Below are 25,608 nucleotides of genomic sequence, written 5' to 3'. Positions count from 1 at the left end.
AAAAGTCAGTCCTGCCCATGTCCAGCAGGAGCAGTCCTTACCAACAATTGGTGGAGCCTGGTGGATACGCACTCCAACTCCCTTTCCCTTGGGTTGGATACCTTAGAAACCTGTATTCTAGATAGTCTCTCATTCCCCCAGAAGAAGTAAATCTCAGCTGCCCATAGGGGTAACTTACTTACTAATAAGCACACTTTCCTTGGCTAGTTTCTCTTCCTGGCCTCACTGACTCCCTCCCTGGCATGTCCTGGGATCACCTTCCAGATCAACTACCTGTCGTGGAATTGTTGCTTAGATTCTCCTGTGGAAACCCAACTGAAGATAGGTTTCAGTTCAGATGTGCAACCTCTGGGTGCTACTTTGGTTTGTGTAAAGGGGCCAACATGGATAGGGTGTCATTTGGAGAAAGGTGAAGTCAGCCAAGCTTACGTGCACCTTGCCAGGGATCATCAGGCCCATTTCAAGAATGCCAAGAGAGCTGATGCTGGAGTTCTTTATTATAAACTGGAGCCATCTGCCAGCCTGTAATAACTGGAATATGAACATCTTAATCTGGGATGCACTTAAGCAGTTTACTTTCTCTTTGTGCTTGTGTCTTTAAAGCCTAACATGTGCTGGATGGTGGACTTAAATTCATAAGTACATTGTTTCACAAAATTGGCATGAAGTTCTTGCCACCCAATATGCAAAATATATTAGTATGTTGTACCGAGAGCTTGGTGTTCTCTCTCTTACTATTTTTTGTTTTTAAATAAAGCAAGCTTGTAGGACTACAGCCCTGTACATGTCTTGTGGGGATGCCAAGGACTGCTCTAAAAGCCACTTTCTAAGAAGCAATTTTCTTCTTGTCCCATAAAACTCCCCAAAGCACCTTAGGCGAACACCAGAGCGCTGGGTATGTTTGCAAACTGCAAATACAGCAGACATTTAATTACATCGAATTCATCAGAACCCTAATTGAGACAGGAACTCAAAGCTTACTGCTTAATTACTTTGATTTCAGATGAGTAACAGACTTGGTCATGAGCAGCCCTTCAGGCCAGAATACATTAGAAAGAGGCCTGCAGGCACTCTCAGGGAATTCTCCCAGCCAAATGAAAGTGTGGGGCCACATAAATAACCATGCTAAGTGAGACCCATGATTGGATTTATTAATCAGTTCAATTCCCAGTATCCATCCCTTGCTGCGGTGTTCCACAGCATTGGCCCACCACCTGGGAATGCTTCTCCGGGTGTAAGGCAGGATTCATTTCTCACCCATTTTTCCTTTCCCTCTCAATGATGAGACAGCATGGAGGCAAAGCCTGGTCTTCTGAGACCGCCCTTCTATCTGCATCTTCTCATTTTGATTTTCACTTAGAAGAACTTCTTCCTGACCTTCCCTAACTTCCCCACCTGGCACCCCGCGGATGTTCCACTAGTTAGTAGAGTCCACCAATTTCTTGGCCAAAGGATCACAGTGACTTGTGGTGGGATTTGGAGGTGAGGACCCCAGGGATTGTTACTCTTCTGCAAGCCAAGGGTGGCATCTTCTATTGAGTATTTACCGGGTGGGCTGGCTGCTGCTTAATGCTGAACCTGTTCTGTTTCACCTGTAGGTCGATGCTAGGTGGTAGGTAGGCTTAGAGCCACCTGCTCCATAGATTTGTAAACAGGCTCGGAGGAGCGATAAAGTCACTTCTCCAGGATTTCATGGCCAGCAAAGGGCAAAGTCGGGATTCAAACCAGTCGGGATTCAAACCCAGGCCAGTCTGAGTCCCGGATCCATGTTCCTTCCGAAACATAATTTTCCTCCCTCTGCAAAGACTTCCGGGATTCTACAAACTGCTGGAAGAATAGAGGTGGATGGCCTTAGCCATCTCCAAGTGGGCACAAGACAAGGAGAAACAGAAGGAAGTGCTGGCAACCAGAATCATCACACGGGCGACTTCTCACAACATAGTAACAGCTACTTCTCTCTGCTTGCAAAGACCTTCCAGAGGGAGGAAAGTGACTGAGACCAGCACGAGCTGAAGTTCAGGAAGCAATCTGCCTTTTAAGCTGGTGTTCTAACCAAGCCAGTGATTAACCACATTGCTAATAAATTATGAATACAAATGAATGCAAACCACTTCATATGTAATTAGTTGCCTGGCATTTTCTAGGTACCTCCCAGTCATTTGTTTCATTTCTTTACGTGGCTTCTCCCCCTTTGGGCTCGCCTTTCCATCACGCTGCAGGTACAAATGACTAATGCACTAATGACAATGAGAATAACGGCCAGGTTAATAATCATACTGCTAATGGTGACAATGCTAATTAAGAGAGTGTGAACGGCAACAGCCTCTTCTGAGGATGTGACTATTCATCTCCACAAGGCAACGAGAAGACGGCCGACAAGAAGAGATCCACGCAAGCACAAATGGCACCAAAGGCAAAGACAGAGACTTGTTTTTTGGTTTTTGGGGGGAACTAACTATATTTATAAGTCTAAAAAACCCCACATTGTGGGTCCATACAATCTAAGACTAGAGATGATGGGTCAAAATGTTGAGAAAAAAGAAAATGTCAGTCCAGCAAGTTGGGCAGAACTCAATCACCACGTATGGACATGCCAGCGGGCTCTGGAGCCCATTCCTGGTAACATCGAGGTGTCCCTCTGCCTGTTACCCACAAGCAGCCAACCCATCAGGCAATCTGAACAAATTGACGGGCATAAAATGATGGCAGTGAGAAATGGGCAGTGGAGAACTGCAACCGTGTTCCAGGTGCCTCCTGCAGACTCTCCAGTCTGTATTAGAGAGACAAGCAGGATGGGTGCCCCTGGACGGCTTACTGGACAGCACAGGGGCCCAGAAAAGGGTGTGGAAGAAGGTTCAAAGACATTTTCTTTTGCCTTCAGACCAGCTAACCACCTCTAGCAGGACCCTGTGTCCTCACAGTGAGGGAATTGGTTAGGATCACAAGGCTCCTCAATAAAGCAAGGGGAGTGCCCTAAATGGGCTTCTAGAAGGTGCTTTTCCTAGAAGATCTTCAAGCCTGGGTGTCTGGGGAGAGCTCAGGATCAAAGCTCCCATGAGGGGATTAGGACGTCAGAGCTGGCAAACACACGGGTGCCTCAGCATTGCCTGGGGCCACCAGTGAGCCTTGAACTTAGGTGACTTCTGGGTGTCTTCCTAAGGCTTTCCAAAACAGACACCAGACCCCATGACAGTCCCTGGGAGTAGAACAGCCTCCAGAAACAAAACACAGGCATGCAAAGCCCCTCAGGATCCCAGAACGAAGCTAAAGTAACCACAAAAATAAATGGCTTGAAGGCTGTCCCAGAAAACCATCCTATGCTGTGACGGCAGCAAATGGTTTTTAGCGGAAAATGAAAATCCGTTGTTTCCTCCGTCTCTCTCTCCCTCACTTACTTTATCGCCAGTGAGGAAAACCCATACCCTAAATTGTTTTAGGTCATTCCAGTCCAGATCATGACATTCAAAATGAGCTGGACACCTTCAGATCCGTAGCCTGTACCTTCAGGCTGGTCAATTATTTATGTGGACCCAGGTGTTCTGTAAGCCATCAGCATGGAGACCAAACAATGGTGCCTGACAGTTTCCAGTCCCAGCTGGGCAGCCTCCTGGGGTGTGAGATCCCATGTCACTGCTGCCCGAGGCCACCGGCCCCCAATGCCCCACCTCCACGCTGTCCCCTCTGACCCCATGCCACGTCCCACCGCCGGCCTCACCTGCCCAGCAAAGAGCCCGCAGACACCGATGATGCACAGGATATTAAACACTGCAGAGCCCACGATGGTCCCAACTCCCACGTCGCCCTTGGTGATGAAGACCCCTGAAACAGACCTGATGTCAGCCTGGTTGTTGTGGCCAGTTACCCTCATGCAAGTGTGGGGAAGTTTTCACAAGTATTAGCTAGACCTTTCTCAGGGTCCACGGGAAAATGGCTGAGGATGGGAGATAGTTTTAAAATCTGCACTGGGGCTATTGTTCCGTGGGGGCACTGGCACAGGAACTGGGACACACTTGTGCAAAGTGAAAGTGTCATTTAAGTAAAAGAATGACAACCACCACAGTGGGGCGGGAAGACGGGTGTTCTGCTCCTTGGGGTCTCAAGAGTCTCATTTCGTATTCGCCAACCCACTGCAAGGCTGTCTGTCCCCACAGCCCTTGTCCTCAAGAGAGGGCAGGGCTGAGAGATGTTCCCAGGTCATCACCTACCTATGACGGATGTGAACAGCTCTGGGGCTGAACTGCCTGCTGCCATGAACGTGGCCCCAGCCACATCTTCACTGAGGTGCAGGCGCTACAGAGGAACAAGGACAAAGCACAGGTGAGTTGGGACTCCCCTGAGAACAAAGGCGATCATGACTCCTGAGGTCCTGAGCTCGGGGCCTCCCAGAACCATCCCCCTTCCACAGCTGGACCTTTCTTGCACCATCCCCTGCTGGGACACAGCTCCCCTGGCCATCCTCCTCAGGGGCAGGATGAGGGAGGGGCTCCATAGCTTTGTGAGTTAAAGGATCTTGACAAGATCTAGGAATCCCCAACCCAGGAGCCCCAGGTGGTGTGCAGATAACGGGGGGGGGGGGGGGCGGGGGGGGGATGGGCTAGTGTGAGGCATGGTGGGGGTCCACCTCCTTTCTAAAGGTATGCCACTCACTTCCTCCATGTTATCAAATAGCCTTACTTCTTAAGAGATGTCCAAATCCACATTTTTAGGCAAAATATTTTTTATTTTTTCCCCAGTAATTCTTTAGATATGCCTAAGGGCATATTTAGGTATGCCTAAATGCCTATCACAGGCTAAATGAGGCTCCCGGTAATCAGTTTGCAAGTCTAGATTCTAGGAGGTTATAGTGGCTTTGGGGGTGGAGGGGTCACCCTCCTGAAACCCACTGCTCATCACTAATGCAGGTTTGAACCCCCTTTTGGGAGAATGGGGCGGGGGAGCAGTGAGACTGAGACTGAGTGGAAAGGATGTGGAGCCGTCCAAGATGTTCTATACAATGAATCCTCCGAGTTACCCTGTCTGTAAACCCAAAACCTGATCTACAAGAAGATGAGACAAATGTACAGGTATCTGAGGCAGGTTAGTGTGTTTAGCCTTCCTGCATTCAGTCAGGACTCAGAACGTATGCTGCCCCCGCTGTCAGTAACTAGCGGGTTTCCTGCCGGGTCCCAGCCAGGAGAGACTAGTCTTGAATGACACAGTCGCTCTTCCCATTGCAGGATCAGCTGCACTTCCCTGCTCGGCCATGGAGGGGCAACATGGCCTCGGCGTAGGCCCCTGGCTCCATGGACCAGCAACCGGCTGCTGTGGGAGCCCTAATGGAGCACTTAGATCTGGAGTCCGGGGGATCCCTCACTCTGGACTGAACAGCTCAACTTCACATGTGGTTCTGAGAAGACTCTAAGAGGTGCTGATACCTCCAGTTGAAAGGTGTGGCTGTGAGGGGTGCAGGTGAGACCCTGGACAGGGAGTCCCTGAAGGTGACCTAACACAGAGCTCACATTCCTTGGTGGTCCATCAAGACTTGCCAGGAGCTGGGAGCCCAGGACTGCTGTGTCTGTTCCAGCTTGGGGTCCCTAATGGGCATCAGACACAGAGTCCACACCCTGAGCTCATCTCCAGTTCCTCTCTCTCTCCTTCAAACCCTGAAGTCTGCTTCTTCTCCCATGTTTCCTTACCTCCCCTCCTCTCTCATCCCTAATTCACCTGGGCTCTGGTAACATCTTGCTGGATGCTCCGAATTACCAGCTGGGGGGAGGGAGAGGGTCTTTCTGCCTCTGGACACCTCTATTTACAAGAACATAGTTGTTAAGAGCCTTCCTAGCTCCCTCCTGAGTGCTGGTAACCCTGATGTCCCTACCCCAGAGGTGGATTCCAGTCCTGGGTTCTCCTCCCTTTGTCCCAGAGCTCAGACTCTTCTCAGCACAAATATCTTTCCTTGAAATGTGTTGTCTTGAAATGTGAAAAATGCCTCCAAGGGCTGCTCCCATCCTGTCCCTGCACAAGCCCTTCCCTAACCATCCCCGCCCTCCATCCAGATCTCCCTCCCTTTTCCTCTATCTACTTTCCAACTTCCCAGAACTTCATCCAGCCCCGTGTGCCTCACCCTAGAGAGTGGCTATGTGTCCTAAGGCCTATAGATGTCAAGGACCATGCTCTGTCTCATCTCATTTCCTCCCCAAGGGGGTGTGCTCACAGGTGCTATGGATTTCCCCTATGGAGCAGAATACTTCCTGACAAGACTACACACATGTCTAGAGCAGGGTCATAAATTGGCTATAAAAAAAAGTTGTGTGGGAAAGAGAGTAGTTTGTTTTGCATAATGAATAGAACACCAAGTGGTGGTATTTCCAAGATCACAAATGACCGCAGTTATGGGTGCCTCAGCACCTCCTCTCCTGCCCTATAAGGTGACCCTGTGCTCAGGTGACGTTGCTTGGGACAAAAGGGTCCCACATGTGCCCACTATCCATCTCAGATGCCACCTCATTGTTCTCTTTCTCCTTCCACCCAATAAAGGAACCTCCTCCTGAGGCCCCTCCAGGGCTCCTGAGGCCCGATTCTCTCCCATCCATCCATCCATCCATCCATTCATTTTTAAAGTGCAAAAACCAAGCAGATTTCCAGGATATAGAAGAAACTATTTAAGTGAGTGATCTCTAAGTGAGGTTTGTGGACCAAGAGCCCCAGCATCATCTGGACACTTCACAGCAATGCAACTTGGGTCCTCTGCTTCCCCCAGTGACTCAGACAATCAGGGGTTGGTTGAGGGGGAGGGAAAGGGAAGGATGACCAAGTCTGAGAACTACATGAAGAACATGAGTCCCAGATGGGAGGCGTGTCTGGGAGAGAGGCTTTCGGAAAACAGGATTCTGAATTAAAAATAAAGTGGAAAGTTTCCAGATAAAGGAAACTACATTTCAAAACAGACGGAGATGAAAGAGGCGAGAGAATAAAAGTGTTCTAAATACGCTGAATATTTTCTGATGAAAGGGCTGTCATTTGGTCTTCAACCAGGCATTCCCGGGCTGAGTGAGAACAGAGTCCCTTTCCTGTTCTCTGTGGTCAGTTCTTTGATCATCTTCCTTCTTGGGCCTCTGCTTAGAGCATTTCTGCACATGTACAGAGGGGCAGGGCGGTGGAGGCGTGTGGCTGAAGGCCTCCTGCTCGGTGAGGACCCCACGAGGGAGGTCACAGATGCAGAAGGAAACAGAGGAGGGGAAGATGAGGAACACAAAGGGAGAAAGAAGGATTTAAAAGAGGAAAAGACAACAGGGAAATAGGACACAAAGAGCACCACGAATTGCCGAATGGAGCAGGGAGAGCTGGCCATAGGGGTGAAAGCCCAACTATGGGTCGGTACCCTGACATTCTAAATGGACCAATGAAGCTTTTGTGCTAATTTTGCTGGTCACTCAGAAGGACGCTGATGCCCGGTGCTCCCGCGCAGTGGCATGGAGGGCTCCCCAGGTCCTCAGTGAAGGGGGCTGGGGCAGCATAGTTGCATCACCTGCCCAGACATGCTGAGAATATAAGGCACGTACCTCACAAATCTTTTCCAAGGAGGGGACAAAGAAGTCGTCACACACAATGGCCAGTGCGTAGAACATGTACATGGCCTGGAAGAGAAGAAAGAAGGTGTTGAAGTCAGAGCCAAGGCAGAGCCATAGGGTGAGGGTCTGTCTACCCTCTGCTTCAATAACACCCTCCAACATCATGGATGCAACATGGTAAAGTATAAAGACAGCATTGCCTGGGAGGCCCTCTGCGATCTCACCCGTCATCTCTGACCTCATCATCTACCACTCTCCCCTTGTCCACCAAACAGACAGGCAGATGCCTGCCTCAGGGACTTTGCACTTACTGTTCCCTCTGCTCAAATCATGCTTCCCTCAGATGACCTTGGCTTACTCCATCATGTCCTTCGAGTCCCTGGTTCAATGTCAACTTAAGCAAGGGTCCTTGGACTCCCCTCCCTCCCATTTCTCTCTACCCACCTTATCCTGACTTGTTTTCCTTGACGTATTAATTTGTATGTTCTCCATCTTCCTCACTAGAAGTCCAAGAGGATGTGAACTTTGTCTATCTTATTTATCCCCAGCACTGGGCACAGTGCATAATAAGTGTTCAATAAATATGTATGCAATGAAGGAATAAATTAACAAACACTTCAACTGAGGCTGTTCACTGTGCTGTTCCCTGCAGAACAGACTCTGCAATCTTGCTTCTTGTCAGCTCTGACTAGGAAAAACCCTAAAGTCTACGGTTTGGCCATAACTTACCTCTCTACCTGTTTAACTCAGGTTACTTCTCTAATTAGTAAAATCTTACTTGGATTCCATTGTTGGTTGACCAGCTAGCATCGTCTTCCACTCCATCCCAATGGGACCCCAGTTTCATCCCAATATCCACCATATCCTCTGGGAAGGTGACCCCACCCTTTCCTCCCAGAGTAGATACTGACTGGGCAATAGTGTAACAGTGTTTCCCACTGATGGCTGGTGGTTCAAGGATGGACACATGATCTGGACTGGTCCAATGACATGGCAGGAAATGTCTTAGAGTCCTTGCCAGTGGGTGCCATTTCCCAACCTCCAGCACTGGTTACAGACAAGGAAGCTAGGACTCCTGACTGCTCCTAGCAGCCATGTTGAGGGAAATGGGATATAAGATGAAGCTGACTCTGAGTAACTTAACAGCATCACCAAGCCATTGAGCATATCAGGCTGGAGCATGCCTGCCTCTGGACTTCGTAACAGGGCATTCAGCAGACCAGTCTGATTTGGAGTTTTCCTGTTACTTGACACCTAAAACATCAAATGGGTATAGCGGCTCATCCTTTAAGTTCAGCATCCTCTACAATGACATCGCTTTCATGTTTTCATCTCTCAACATCTTTTCCTTTTGAGAACTGCTCCACCAGACAGACCTTAATCACATACTCTCAGCCTCTCTCTGCACAGGGTGCAGGCACAAGACCCAGGCTAGGCGCCAGGACATCCCATTCTGTGTCACACAGTGGTGGTGGGCAAAAGGTCTGCAAGGGGCCAAGGAAGGATTGACAGAGAAACTGGGAGAGAGGGGCTCTCTCCTAATGAGATATAAATACCACTCAAGTTTGGAGCTGCTGGAGGCAGTTGGTGTGTAGAGAGAGTTTGCCCAAGAATGCAGTTCATGTAGTAAGAAGACCATCAAAGAGATGGGACAGACATATCCACACACAGATACACACATACAGACATACACATTCACAAAGACAGATAGACACACACACACACACACACACACACACAGGTGCTCAACGACACCTCATGAACTCTGGACCCAGCTCAGTCTGAAGCCAAAGTCAGCCTTCCAATTTCATGAGCCGATAATATGCCTTTTACACTTAAGATGACTCGAATGGAGTTTCTGTCACTCACAGGTGTCCTTCATGAAGCCTTCTGTAGCAACCCAAGCATGAAATGATCTTTCTGGCCTCTGACTCTTGGTTGTTGCACTAATTTAGCCATCCCTCCCCTACTCTATGAACTCGTTTTCCTTTTCACACCTATGTGCTTGGGCTCTTTGACCAGACTGTAAGATTCTAAAATACATCTTACCACCTGATTCTACAGAAATATCAGACGAGTGCACAAAAACATATGCAGCGGGGATATTCTTTCCAAAATGCTGACTATAATAAATTATCAAAACCTAACAAAATATACAGTAGGGGACTGGTTATCTAAACTGTGGTTCATCACTCAATGAAATCCTGCTAAAAGAGATTATTTTAGTCCACAGTGAACAACAAGAAAAGGCATTTACAATACATTGCTAAGTGAAAAATATTATAAAACAGTGTGTACAATCTCTTTTTGGGTATCATCTATTGTATAAACACATTAGTACAGGGGGGTAGGAGCGGAGGAGTAGGAAACCTAAATATCAGGTCCCAGGAGTTCAGCTAGATAGTTATCAAACCATTCTGAACACCTACAAACTCAACAGGAGATCAAAGAGAAGAAGAGCAGCAATTCTAAGAACAGAAAAGCAACCACTTTCCGGAAAATAGGACACACAGAGAAGTGAATCTGAGGCAATATTTGGGAAGAGAGACCGCAGAGGGAAGGGCTGGCTCCTGGCAAGTGGTAAGGCAGGGGAGCATAAAATAGGAACTTTTAGAAGTCTGCTCCACTGAGGGACATCACCCCAGAGACAAATCAGGGGGTGGAGCTCTTGTGGGGACAGTGTGTCTCAGGACCCGTGGGATCACAGATAGACTGGGGATGTCTGAGTGGTGGCAAAGCTTCCAGGTATCAGAGCAGGGAAGCCAGAGGCAGAGACAGAGTGAAGCATTGGGCTCTCAACTCAGGGTTACCTTCAACCATGATCTGGGGCATCGCTGGGTCACTACTCTTTGAGCAGGGACCCCACAAGGGGCAGATCCGGGGAGACTCTCCTTCCTCCTCTGGAAGGAGTGGTGTGGGAGCATGTTGCAGGAATCTGCTGGGTTTGAAGACTCCAAATGGGACCAGGCACCAGAGATGAAAATGCTTGGTCACAGTCTGGATGAACTTGGAGTGTGGCCGGAGACCAGGGAGATGGGAGGGATTGCCTACTTTTCTCTGAGGGTGGGCTAAGGAGCAGGCCCCCAAGCCCTCAGCTACTATGGGCCAGAGATTGGGAGGCCATCAACTTCATTCCCGTCCTCCAAAGCTCTATGGAAAGCGTTTGGGGAACAAAAGCTCCAAGAGCGAACCTGAACAGATCGCTTAGCCTGGTCCCTGGCAAGGGCAGTGCAATTCCGCCTGGGGCAAAGACATTTGAGAATCACTGCAACAGGTCCCTCCCCCAGAAGATCAGTAAGAACATCCAGCCAAGTTCACCAATTGGTGAAAACTGCAGAACTCCAGAGGTAGGGGAAAGCAACACATAGAATTCATGGTTTTTCTCCATGATCGTTAGTCTTTCAAAGTTAAATTTAGAAATTCATTTTCTTATTCTATTTTTAAAAATTTTTATTTTTTTAAAATTTCTTTTCAGAGTTCCAGAATTCATAATCAAGATTAGAGCAGAGATCAATGAGATAGAAACTAGAGATATAATAGAATGCATCACTGAAACTAGAAACTGGTTTTTTGAAAAAATCAGTAAGATCGATAAACCACTGGCCAAACTAATCCAAAAGAAAAAAGAGAGGACCCAAATTAATAAAATTATGAATGAAAAGGGAGAGATCACGACTAACACCAAGGAAATAGAAATAATCATCAGAATTTTTTTTTAATCATCAGAAATTATTATCAACAATTATATGCCAATAAGTTAAGCAACCTAGATGAAATGGATGCATTCCTGGAAACCTATAACCTTCCAAAACTGAATCAGGAAGAAATCGACAACCTGAATAGACCAATATCTAGTAATGAGATTGAAGCAGTGATCAAAAATCTCCCAAAAAACAACATCCCAGGACCTGATGGATTCCCTGAGAAATTCTACCACACATTCAAAGAAGAAATAATACCTACTCTCCTGAAACTGTTTCAAAAAATTCAAGCAGAAGGAAAACTTCCAGACTCTCTTTATGAAGCAAGCATTACCCTGATCCCCAAACCAGGCAAAGACCCCACCAAAAAGGAGAATTTCAGACCAATATCCTTGATGAATATGGATGCTAAGATTCTTAACAAGATCCTAGCTAATAGGAAACAATGGTACATTAGAAAGATTATCCACCATGGCAAGGTGGGATTTATCCATGGGATGCAGGGGTGGTTCAGCATTCACAAATCAATCAGTGTGATAGAACAAATCAATAAGAGAAGAGAGAAAAACCACATGGTCCTCTCAATTGATGCAGAAAAAGCATCTGACAAGATACAGCATCTGTTCCTGATTAAAACAATTCAAAGTATAGGGATAGAGGGAAGATTCCTCAACTTCATAAAATCTATCTATGAAAAACCCACAGCAAATATCATCCTCAATGGGAAAAAGCTCACAGCCTTCCTGTTGAGATCATGAACACTACAAGGATGCCCACTCTCACCACTCTTGTTCAACATAGTATTAGTCCTAGCAACAGCACTCAGACAACAAAGAGAAATAAAAAGTATTCAAATTGGCAATGAAGAAGTCAAACTCTCTCTCTTCACAGATGACATGATACTTTATATGTAAAACCCAAAAGACTCCACTGCCAAACTACAGGAACTCATATAGCAATTCAGTAACGTGGCAGGATACAAAGTCAATGTACAGAAATCAGTTGTTTTCTTATACACTAACCATGAAAATACAGAAAGGGAAACTAGAGAATTGATTCCATTTACTATAGCACCAAGAACAATTAGATACCTGGGAATAAACCTAATGAAAGAGGTAAAGGATCTGTACTTAAGGAACTACAGAACACTAATGAAATAAACTGAAGAAGATACAAAAAGATGGAAGAGCATTCCATGCTCATGGATCGGAAGAATAAACATTGTTAAGATGTCTATACTGCCTAGAGCAATCTATACTTTCAATGCCATTCTGATCAAACCACTGGTATTTTTCAAAGAGCTGGAACAAACAATCCTAAAATTTCTATGGAACCAGAAGAGACCCTGAATTGCTAAGGAAATGTTGAAAAAGAAAAAGGAAACTGGAGGCATCATGTTGCCCGATTTCAAGCTTTACTACAAAGCTATGATCACCAAGAGAGAATGGTACTGGCACAAAAACAGACACATAGACCAGTGGAACAGAGTAGAGAACCCAGATATGGACCTTCAACTTTATGGTCAACTAATTTTCGACAAAGCAGGAAAAAATATACAGTGGAAGAAAGATGTCTCTTCAATAAATGGTGCTGGGAAAATTGGACAGCTATGTATAGAAGAATGAAACTCAACCATTCTCTTACACCATACACAAAGATAAACTCAAAATGGATAAAAGACCTCAAAGTGAGGCAGGATTCCATCAGAATCCTAGAGGAAAACGTAGGTGGTAACCTCTTCGACATCGGCCGAAGTAACCTCTTCGACATCGGCCAAAGTAACTTCTTTCAAGATATGTCTCCAAAGGCAAAGGAAACAAAAGCGAAAATGAATTTTTCTTATTCTGTTTTTTAAATTTTTCCTCTTTCCTATTTTAACTATTTTACCTTATAAATACCTTTTAAAAAATCTTTAATTTTCATTGCTCTAGTCATATTTTATCTCTTCATTGTATTTAACCTTATTTTTTGTATACATACAGGTTTTTATTTTCTTTAAAATTTTGGGATACAATTTCTTCTAATAGATCAAAATATACCCTAAATCTAGCACATGGCTTTGTTCTAGTCTCCAGCCTGATCACATTCTTTCCTCTTTTTTTTTCTTTTTTCAATCAACTTCTTATCTTACCAATTCCTCTTTCAGAATCTTTTTTTCTTTTAAAGGTTTATTTATCGACATTAAATGTATTATTTGCCCCAGGGGTACAGGTCTGTGAATCATCAGGCTTACACACTTCACAGCACTCACCAACCATATCACATACCCTCCCCAATGTTACAGTCTTTTTAAATTTACATCTTCACAGTCATATTCTATCCCTTCATCATTTTTACCCTTATTTTTGTATATATATAAAAATTTTTTAAAGATTTTATTTATTTATTTGTCAGAGAGAGTGAGCACAGGCAGACAGAGTGTCAGGCAGCGGCAGAAGGAGAAGCAGGCTCCCTATTGAGCAAGAAGCCCGATGTGGGACTCGATCCCAGGATGCTGGGATCATGACCTGAGCCAATTTTTCTTTCTTTAAAATTTTTGGGAGGCAGTTTCTTCTAACAGACCAAAAAACACACAAAATCAAGTGTGTGGCTCTCTCTATATAACATATATTATATATAACATATATTATATATATATAATATATATTATATATATTACATATATAGAAAAATATTATTTTATATGTATATAAAATAATATTTTTTCTATTTTCCCCTTTCTTCTCCCCCTGGTTTCAGGGCCTAATTTGGTTAGTATATATTTTTCTGGGGTTGTTGCTACCCTTTTAGTATTTTGTTCTCATTCATCTATTCTTATCTGCATAAAATGACAAGGTATGAATAACAAGGTGGAAAAACTCACCACAAAAAAAAAAAAAAGAACAAGAGGCAGTACCAATGGCTAGAGACCTAAAAATACCTTTGGGACACAGCAAAGGTGGTCCTGAGAGGAAAGTGTATAGCAATACAAGCCTTTCTCAAGAAACAAGAAAGGTCTCAAGTACACAACCTAACCCTACACCTGAAGGAGCTGAAGAAAGAACAGCAAAGAAAGCATAAACCCAGCAAGAGAAGAAAAATAATAAAGATCAGAGCAGAAATCAATGAAGTGGAAACCAAAAAAACAGTAGAACAAATCAACGGAACTTGTTCTGTGGAAGAATTAATAAGATTGATAATCCCCTGGCCAGACTTATCAAAAAAAAGAGAGAAAGACCCGAATTAACAAAATCATGAATGAAAGAGGAGAGATCACAACCAACACCAAAGAAGTACAAACAATTATAAGAACATATTACAAGCAACAATATGCCAGCAAATTTGACAATCTGGATGCATTCCTAGAGACATAAACTACCAACTGAACCAGAAAGAAATAGAAAACCTGAACAGACCCATAACCAGTATGGAGGTCGAAGCAGTCATCAAAAGTCTCCTAACAAACAAGAGCCCAGGGCCAGGTGGCTTCCCAGGGGAATTCCACCAAACATTTAAAGAAGAATTAATATCTATTCTCCTGAAACTGTTCCAAAAAATAGAAAGGGAAGAAAAACTTCCAAACTCATTTTACGAGGTCAGCATTACCTTGATCCAAAAACCACACAAAGACCCCATCACAAAGGGGAATTATAGACCAATATCCTTGATGAACACGGATGCAAAAATTTTCACCAAAACACTAGCTAATAGGATCCAACACGACATTAAAAGGATTATTCATCATAACCAAGTGTGATTTATTCCTGAGCTGCAACGTTGGTTCAATATCTGCAAATCAATCAATGTGATATAATACATTAATGGAAGGAAGAACAAGAACCATATAATACTCTTAATAGATGCTGAAAAAGCATTTGACAAAGGACAGCATCCTTTCTTGAGCAAAACCCTTCGAAGTGTAGGGATAGAGGATACATCACTCAATATCATCAATGCCATCTATGAAAAACCCACAGCAAATACCATTCTCAATGGGGAAAAACTGAAAGCTTTTCCCCTAAGGTCAGGAACATGGCAGGGATGTCCACTATCACCATTGCTATTCAACATAGTACTAGAAGTCCTAGCCTCAGCAATCAGACAACAAAAAGAAATAAACATCATCTGAATTGGCAAGAAAGAAGTCTATCTCTCACTCCTTGTAGATGATATGATACTTTATGTGGTAAACCCAAAAGACCCCACTCCAAAACTGCTAGAACTCACACAGAAATTTCGCAAAGTGTCAGGATATAAAATCAATGCACAGAAATCAGTTGCATTTCTATACACCAACAGCAAGATGAAAGAGAAATTAAGGAGTTGATCCCAATAACAACTGCACCCAAAAGTGTAAGATACCTAGGAGTAAACCTAACCAAAGAGGCAAAGAATCTGTACTCAGAAAACTATAAAGTACTCAGGAAAGAAATTGAGGAAGACAGAAAGAAATGGAAAATGTTTCATGCTCATGGACTGAGAGAACAAATATTGTGAAAATGTCTATGCTACCTAAAACAATCTACACATTTAATGCAATTCCCATCAAAATACCATACATTTTTTTCAAGGAAATGGAATAAAAAATCTTAAAATTTATGGAACCAGAAAAGACCCCGAACAGCCAGAGAAATGTTGAAAAAAAAAAAAAATAGTTGGTGGCATCACAATTCCAGACTTCAAGATCTATTACAAAGCTATAATCATCAAGACAGTATGGTACTGGCACAAAAACAGACACATAGATCAATGGAACAGAATAGAAAGCCCAGAAATAGACCCTCAACTCTATGGTCAACTAATCTTTGACAAAGCAGGAAAGAATGTCCAATGGAAAAAAGACAGTCTCTTCAACAAATGGTGTTGGGAAAATTGGACAGCCACATGCAGAAGAATGAAACTGGACCATTTCCTACACACACAAATGGACTCAAAAGGGATGAAAGAGCTTAATGTGAAACAGGAATCCATCAAAATCCTTGAGGAGAACACAGGCAGCAACCTCTTTGACCTCAGCCACAGCAACTTCTTCCTAGAAACACCGCCAAAGGCAAGGGAAGCAAGGGCAAAAATGAACTATTGGGACTTCAACAAGATCAAAACTTTAGCACAGCAAAGGAAACAGTCAACAAAACCAAAAGACAACTGACAGAATGGGAGAAGATATTCACAAATGATGTATCAGATAAAGGGCTAATATCCAAAATCTATAAAGAACTTATCAAACTCAACACCCAAAGGACAAATAATCCAATCAAGAAATGGGCAGAGGACATGAACAGACATTTCTGCAAAGAAGACATCCAGATGGCCAACAGACACATGAAAAAGAGCTCAATATCACTCGGCATCAGGGAAATACAAATCAAAACCACAGTAAGATACGACCTCACACCAGTCAAAATGGCTAAAATTAATAAGTCAGGAAATGACAGATGTTGGCAAGGATGCGGAGAAAGGGGAACCCTCCTACACTCTTGGTGGGAATGCAAGCTGGAACAGCCACTCTGGAAAACAGTATGGAGGTTCCCCAAAAAGTTGAAAATAGAGCTACTATACGACCCAGCAATTGCACTACTGGGTATTTACCCCAATGATACAAATGTAGTGATCCAAAGGGGCACTTGCACCTGAATGTTTACAGCAACAATGTCCAGAATAGCCAAACTATGGAAAAAACCTAGACGTCCATCAACAAATGAATGGATAAAGAAGGTGTGGTGTATATATACACAATGGAATACTATGCAGCCACCAAAACCCCCAAGAAATCTTGTCATTTGTAATGACGTGGATGGAACTAGAAGGTATTATGCTGAGTGAAAAAAGCCAATCAGAGAAAGACAATTATCATATGATCTCTCTGGTATGAGGAATTTGGGAGGCTGGCAGAGGGTTGTGGGGGGTAGGGAGGGAAAAAGATGAAACAAGATGAGATCGGTAGGAAGATAAACCACAAGAGACTTAATCTCATGAAACAAACTGAGGATTCCTGAGGGGTGGTTGGGGAGGGACAGAGTGGCTGGGTGATGGACATTGGGGAGGGTATGTGCTATGGTGAGTGCTGTGAAATGTGTAAGCCTGATGATTCACAGACCTGTACCTCTGGGGTAAATAATACATTATATGTTAAAAAAAATCACATAAATACACACATACTCACATAAGTATATTTGCATATAAGAGTTTGTAAGGCCATAAATCAAAATAGCTTCTCCCTCTGTTGGTGTGACTCTGTTTTTTTTTATTCCTATCTATATTTTCTGTTTGTCCACCTTGAGTTTGTATTTCTTACGTGAATATTGTAGATGGTGGAGACTTTAGGGCAAGGATTCCATCTTATATGTTTTTAATCTCCAAGGAGCCTATGATGTTTGGCATGCAGAGAAGCCTTAAAAATAACTTTTATTGATTGGTCTATTCATAATCTACACAAAATTATTTGTGGATTTCTGGGGGAAGAAAATGTCAATTTAAAAAAAAATTAATGCTATATTTTCAGCTTGTGGATGAATGAGAAAATATACTCCCAAGTTGTAATGGACTCAACTCCCCCTCCCCCTTTTACTGTATGACTTGGCTGATCCAAAGATATGTGGACTTTATCATTATCTTGAAAGGACAGCCAGATGCAGTAACTGGAATATAGAATTGCACATTTTTGAATTAAGCAAGATCTAAATAATCTGTCTAAAGCTGCCACACTCAACTCACTGAAATAGCCAAGTCTATAAATCATCTCTTTAAGAATATATTCCAATATGTTGTGAAGCAAGAAGCTCCATCTAACATATTGCAAATCAACACTTGGATTGACTGGGTTGAGACATGAAGAGGTCTCCCAGGTTCTCTGTGCTTTCAAGGGTGATGACTATGACATTAACTTCCCTGCACAGGGGAGTGTGAGATGGGGATGCCCATCCTGGATCAGATGCCCTCTGGCCACCAGGTAATGGGGCTCCTTTCCAGCCATAGAGCACTTACTGTCCTACCACTCTGCTTACAAGAAACTCTGTTCCAATTCCTGCCATGTTACCCATTGGAAATCAGGTTCCCACTGGAAAAACAAATAAAACAGAACAAAGTATTGATGGGGGAAGGTGCTGAGCAGGTAGAGGAGTAGGAAGGAAAAGGAAATCAGTACCTTCTGCTCTATTTTGTTATGAACCTAAAAATGCTCTAAAAAAGGGTCTACTACTAGTACTAAGAAATTAAAAAAAACAACAACTAAACAGAACAAAGGAACAAAACAAATATACAAAGTCAGTCTTGAAGATACAACCTTGAAGAACCTACAACCTTGAAGAAAGCCTGATGATATAGATAGTACCATCGATACCACTGGTCTGAATGTTTTAGAGCGAGGCACTTTTCCGTCAAGTTGGCCATTCCTCTATTTCCAAAGGATATAATGATTGGTGATAATGACTAATAACAATACTGTTAACATTTGCTACTGTTTGTTGGGTCGGGTATGGAGGTACATTCCAGGTACTTTATGAGAACTGTCCATGTCATTTTTTTAACCCCTGGGGGAGGCAGGGAGTTACTGGCCCCATTTCCCAGATGCTTCTGAGAGTATGGTACCTTGTCCAAGGACACAAGGATGGCAAATGGCAGGTCTTGGATGTGACCCCAAGACTCTCTGAGTTTTCCCACCGAGGCCAGCTGCCTCCCCCCAACAGAGGCCATTCTGGAACTGCTACCCAATCGACACCTTCTATTTTCAGTTGGCCTACAAATAAGCTGATCTCTCCAACTACACAAAGGGAGGGATGGTTTTGGAATCCCAGTCATCAACATCTGGGAGCTGCTGGTTGGAGTCACTGATGCTCTTTCTTATTTTTTTTTTTATTTTACAAGCTTAATTTTGATTACTTACTCATATACAAATATGCCACTTACATAAATGTATCAATGTGATCAGCACAAGCAGGAGTAAACCTTAGTCACCTCTTTATTTGTAGCAGCTTTCTGTTTTCCCCTATAAATAATGGACTATCAACACTGCTGCAATGAACATCTTTAAACATACATCCTTTTGCATTTTTAGGATAAACTTCCAGATGCTGGAACTGCTGGGTGATTTTTTTTAATATTATTATTTTTACAAGGTGCCCTAAAAAATACAAGACAGACTTAAACCCTCAAAAATGTTTGAGGTGAGCCAATGCCCCAGGGTGGCAGATGTATGGCTGTGCCCCCTGGAATTTGAGCCTGAGGGCTGGCTGTAACAACCAGAACAACCACACGTGGGTTGCTTTCCGGAAATCATGAGCGGGGTGTGTGTGTGCAGAATGAGAGGAGAGGAGGGGTCCGTTTCAGTTTCAACTCCAAGCTCAGGATCACAGGGCTCCTCACTTCCCTGGGAGCTCATCAGGGCCCTTGCTGTGGGCATTGCACTTTGGCACTGACTATGTGCTGCCTGGACTGTGAGCCCTGTTTTAGGTTCACGTACCTGGCTACTCTCCTCTTGAAGGGACCAGCAGCTGTGCTCTTCCCATGTTCATACCCCATCTCAGGGCAGGCTTGCACAGAGTTGAAGGTCCTGTTTATATGAAATGAATGCATCCAAGCAGGGCGGTGCCCACAGAATATGGTGCCACCTTTGGAAGCCATCAAGGGAAATGCCTGTATAGCAATGACTAGCACAGCAGCTGCAGAAGGAGAGGCAGCCTGGAGCCTTGGAGGAAGCCCAGGACGGGATCAAGGACCCTGCATCAAATCCCACATTGTGACCTTGAGTGACTCTCCTTGCCTCATTTAGCCTTCAACAAGAGACCAATCACACCAGGTTCTCAAGTTAGCATTCGAGGCTACTGTGGGGAGTATGTGGAAATGGAAGAGCAAAGGGGACTGGGTGTCGCCAGACACCTCCCACAGCAACAATAATTCTGTGAGAATGTGCCCCAGGTAGGCTGCTGGAGGACAAGAGACACACGGAGCACAGCCAAATTGCCTTCGTCCCAGCTGAGGCTGTCAGAGATCAGTTGACAAGCAGCTAACCCCCAGATGTGGGTCACCTGATCCCCAAAGTTCAGCTGAACCCCAAAGACCCAAAAGCTAAATAAATGATTACTGTTGTATGTCACTGAGGTTTTGGGCTCATTTGTTATACGGCATTATTATGGCATCAGGCAACATACAGAGATGATGATACAGCCACAACGAGAACAATAATGAGATGTAACTTCCAAGTTCTAGCTGACCATATACTCAGATTTTCTAGTCTCCCTGGAACTAGCCATGATCATAGGATGCAGTTTGGGCCAATGAGAATAAGGGACAGATGCGACTAAAGTGACCTTTTTTTCTAGCTTTGCACTTGAACGTAATGTCTGGAGTGGCAGCAGCTGTCACATGACCATGAGACAACAAGCAAGAGATACACACCAAAGTGCAAGGGATGGCGGAGCCCTAAGGATGCCATTCACTAGCTTCTCTAATGCCAGAAACCATCTTCCTCTGTACTTCTTACTAGGTGAGAAAATGAAAAATGAACCCCCATTTGCTTCAGTGGCCATTAGTCAGGTTTCCACACCTGCAGTCGTGTGCTTCCCTATTTGATTTTTTAAAAGATTTTATTTATTTATTTATTTGAGAGAGAGCACAAGCAGTGGGGGCAGGGAGGTGGTGTGGGGAGCAGAGGGAGAGGGACAAGCAGGTTCCACACTGAGAGCCCAACCTGACCTGGGACTTGATCTCACGACCCTGAGTTCAGGACCTGAGTCAAAATCAAGAGGTGGACGCTTAACCTACTGAGACTTCCGGGTGCCCCTCCCTATCTGATTCTGGACATACACGGTTCATTCTGCTAGACAAGGCTAGTGAAGGGAGGCCAGAGAAGGCTTCACAGAGGTTGTGGCCACTGAACTGGGATTTTGGAAGATAAATACCATCTCATCAGGTTGTTTCACAGGTTGATTGGGACTAATAAAACTAGAGAAACTTTGGCCATAGTGGTTAAACTGGAAAGCACCTAAAGTAACAGGAAATTATCGGGGCCTGGGGCTTAATGGAGGTGAACAGGCTCTAGCTGAAATGTCAATATACATAAGAGCTTCTGAATTGTGAGGGCAAATGTCTCTGAACAGTGCAACATTAACCCCGCTGTTTTATGTGGCATCTACAGTCAGCGGTTTTCACAGACAATTTCATTTTACTACATCATCTGCACTCATGTCACTCTGTCTTTAATTTCAATGAAGGTGGTGCTGGACAAGCAATTCCTAGGGAAGATCTATAGAACTCTGGCCTTGGTGGAAATTGTTCTAAATCTCCCAGGGAATATGATATGAATACTAAACAAAAAAAGATTTCTTCTCCCCTTCTTTTTTTTTTTTTCATAGTTTCAAGTGATAATATAAGATTAAACTCGGGGGGGGATGGTATTTCTTTTAAAATCATTTCCCCCCATTACAGGCTTGGTCTCTAATGGCCCCACAATGCCATGGTGGGACTGATATACACAATCACTTTCGGGTTCTGCTACCATGACAGACAACAGTCTCCTGGAAACACTCACCCTGTCTGGGGACTAGAGAGAGAAACTCTCAGCTTCGCAGTCAGACTAGGGTTCTGCAGGATTTGGGATTTGGGGGAGGGGAGTTGCAGGGAAGAGGAATGTAGCAGATAACTATGTGGGCCCCTGGTCCTACCATATTCTTCAGGCTTTATTAATTTAGAGTGTCTTTTGAAGACCATAATCTGGCTTGATTTGCTTGAAGACTTTTCATTTAACCTTACACAAAGCAATCCAGAAGGGCTAGGGCATAACTGCCCCCTGGAAGCCCCCCCAACATGAACAATGGGAGTTGTTGTATCAGTATCCCAGGTCCCTTGCCCTCTGGGTGGAGTAACCATAACTGTCTCGCTGGGTTTCCCAGATGCCTAAGCTTCAGGTGCCCATGCTGTTGCAAGCTTGACCACCCAATCTTTAATTATCAGTCCCCCTCCCCCTTCTCTGTCCCACTTCTTACTGCACTATTGATGTTTCTCTCCACCCCCAGAGAGCCACTTGCATTCCAGCCCTTGTCTCAGTGTCTGCTTCTGGGAGAGCCCAAATTAAAACAAGAAGGAAGGGAGTTAAAGAAGACTGTGGAGAGAATGAAATGCAGTTTGCAATCCATTCTTAGAAACAAGAGTTTTCTGAAAATCCAGAGGGACTAGGGTAAGGGCATGTAATTCGAAGACATCCATCTCAGACAAACATATTGTCAGCTACACAACTAGATAAGGAGCCGGGCTGCCCCACCATGAAGTTCCCCTTTTAGAAAGCCCTGGCTGACCTAGGTGACTGAACGAGTGAGTGACCCTGCTTCTCCCTTCCCGTGCCCTAATTCCCACTCTTCTGTTTTAAAATCACCAATAAAGAGTAAGCCTATGAAACCCCAGGCATCCCAACCTTGACCCCAGAGAAGACAGAGCCCCAGGTCTGCACTCCCTCACTCTGCCCCCAACTGCGTGGCTCTGCTGTACTGTGTGCCCTCCAGAACCTATAAGTAATAAACCTTAGTTTTGCAGAGTTCCCTGATGGTTGTTGCAAGGCCTCCTTGCATTCATAATAAGAACCACAAAGGGAAATTCAGCCATAACACTGGCTTCTGTCAAGGAGATGTCTGTGAGGGCTTGCCACAAGTAGCAGGGGCCCAGAGACGTGTCCCAGGAACCCCTAGAAGATAGTATCAGTATCTGTAGGTTGAGGCCAACACAAAACAGGGTCTCTGTCCCTCAGTCCCATCTCCACAGTTGTTTTGTCAGCTGGCACTGTGAAGGTCTTTGAAACCACTGTCAACTGAAAGTGTTTCTCTTGAAGGAACTCAAATGCCAAAGGAAAAGAGTATGCTAATGTACTTGTTCCATTAGCATAACTCCTATAATTATGTTACTTGAAAGGGTTGTTATGATGCCATATAAGGCCTAGAACTGATCAGTGTTCTTGGAGGTCACCACATTGGAGTGACTACTTGGGGGCCTTGGGAATGAGATATTTGCCATCTCAGGAGGAATATTTTGGTGGGAGAAGAACAATTATTTCCCTTTGCGTTCTCTTCTCTCTCTGTCTCTCTCTTATCCCAGAAGCCTCTCCCCTGGTGCTGCTCTGAGATATTGGTTCCTAAGTCCCCGAGGAAGTAATTTACTTCTTTTGGTTGTCAGGTTCTCACAAAAGTGGAGGGTGATAACTGCCATTTCCCCCTCCATATTCATTAAAGGAAAGTTCGGGGGCAGGTTTATGTAGTTGGGTTGATGGCTCTGTGGGTCTTACAGGAAGCTCACTGGTGCCAGGCACACACATTCTCTTTTGATCTGAACAATGGTACAGAATGGGGCACTGGATTTACCAGCCTCACAGGCAGGAATCAAACTCAGTAACTTGGCTCAGTTCACACAGCTAGTAGGTGGTGAAGGCAGGATTTAAATGGAGGGCACCTGCCTCCTAACCACCACTCCACACAGCATATCAGGAAGAGATGCTTCTTTATGTAAGGAACTGTCCTTTATTTAAGGAATATCTACTTCTCTAACCTGTGCCAGGCCTCAAATTCCCTTCTGTGGAGACCTCCTATGAGACGTGGGCTTTTAAGCAGGGGTCCCTGAGCCCCCTACCCTACCAGGAAGGACTCAGAACTTAGGAGTTTGTTTATGTGGATGGGAACAAATTGGATCTCTGTTTTCACTAGCTTCTGAGCGGAATTCAGCATTTCCTTCCACTAAGAATATAGGCAATAAGCCACAGTAGTACTGGCCAGACCTGGGAATATGTCTCCAGGGGGAATCACAGACCTTTCATATCACATGACCAGCACTGCTGGGACCACATGCATATTTGTCACTACTTCAAAAATAGCTATGAGATATGATGCCAGCTCTTGTATTTGACATATTAACAAAGAATCATGCAGGTTTCTAGATCGCTGTGTGCTTTAAAGTGTACCGGGGTCATCTGGGAAATGCAGACAAAATGAGGGCCCCACAGCCCTACTTCCAGAAGATCTAGTTAGCAGGTCTGGGTGGGGACCCAGGGATCTGCATTTCTAATCAGCACCAGATAGTTCTGATATAGGTGGTCCAGGAGTTCCCTGGTCCATTTCTGCAGGCCCCCAGTGGGATCCCTTGAGAGAGAGTTAAGTTCACAATAGTGGGGAGACTTGGTGCCTCTGTCAGAGTCTGTGTAGGGAAGAGAAGGTCACTCAAAAGGGCTTAACCAGAGAGAATTCTTTTTAACTGCAGAGAGTTTGATGAAGGGCTAACTTACAGTAGTATAGGCAGGGCTAAGGGACAGAGAATGGACAGGAATGAACAGAGAAAGCAAAGCACCCAGCACCTAGCAACACAGGAAGCTGTTCCCTTGAAGTGGCCTGAAGGTGCAAGAGGAGGGAACAAGGTTCCCAGTCTGGTGAGTGGGGATGGGCTGCTCCGCAGGCGGGTTCTCACAAAGGGTGGAGGGAAGCAGTTGCTGCCAGAGCCTAGAAACCCAGGAGTAAGCAGGGAAGAAATGCTCTGACCTCTCACTCTCGTCCCTTCCCAGAGTCATGGAAGACTGGCAGAAAAGGTCCTTACCTTCTGGGGTCCAGAGTGGGGCAGAGAAGAGTGGACAATGAAAGTGGGGGTGGAGACAGAGAAAAATTACCTAGGAAAACTGGGGAGAGATGTGAAAAAGAAAGGGGAACAACAGTGGGGGAGGGGGCACACAGGAGAAGGAGATGGAAAGGGACATAAACAGGTTCTTAACGCCAACCACAATTCATAAAGACATCAGCCCTTCATGCCTTCCTTCCCTTCACTGGGGATTTACGAAGATTCACAATAAAAACAGATACAATAAGAGTGGTAAACACAAATAAGTATAAAATATCAAAACAGACGAAAAATAAAAATACAAGTAGGAAGCTATGATCGAGAAGAAACACACATATAGCACCATGCACACTGCACCCCACAGGGACCTCAGAAATCCTGGGGGGGGGCGCTCTGGGGGACAAGCACATTCTGGCTGGCTAGGTCTGAACCCCCATGCGGGCTCCCTGACACACCCAATTTGGGGTCATGGGCTGAACTGTTTCCTGGGGTTTGTGGACCACTCCCATCTCTAAATAAGCATTTTGTTTTTTTTCTTTGTGTCATGTAAGACAGAAGAGAGCAAACCCAGTTGGGGGAGGAGAAGGGCCAAGTTCTCTGAGAATGAATGGAGCATTCTCTTTCTCCATCTCTCTCCATCGATATTTAATGCATATTATGTATATTTGATTTTTTAAAATTTAACTTTTTTATGGTGGAAAATATACACAATACAATGTTTACCACTTTAACCATTTTCCAGCATGCAGTTCAAAGCCATTACATGCATTCGCATTCAGATTCAGATCATTATACAACTA

General features: G+C 44.5%; 1 protein-coding gene across 1 annotated transcript in view; it reads right to left on the bottom strand.

Moving 5' to 3' along the window:
• The window catches only part of SLC24A3 (solute carrier family 24 member 3), a 484,555-nt gene that overhangs the window by 130,030 nt on the left and 328,917 nt on the right, over positions 1–25,608 (bottom strand). The window contains exons 4-6 of the mRNA XM_032859275.1: positions 7,542–7,616; positions 4,206–4,290; positions 3,716–3,819 (exon numbers count right to left, since the gene is read on the bottom strand). Coding sequence (XP_032715166.1) covers positions 3,716–3,819; positions 4,206–4,290; positions 7,542–7,616 — 264 coding nt within the window. The remainder of the gene's footprint in view (positions 1–3,715; positions 3,820–4,205; positions 4,291–7,541; positions 7,617–25,608) is intronic.

This window comes from Lontra canadensis, unplaced genomic scaffold (genome assembly GCF_010015895.1).
Source record: "Lontra canadensis isolate GAN:19392208 unplaced genomic scaffold, GSC_riverotter_1.0 scaffold16, whole genome shotgun sequence".
In the NCBI taxonomy this organism is placed as follows: Eukaryota; Metazoa; Chordata; class Mammalia; order Carnivora; family Mustelidae; genus Lontra; species Lontra canadensis.
This window is presented reverse-complemented; position numbering and strand designations above follow the sequence as displayed.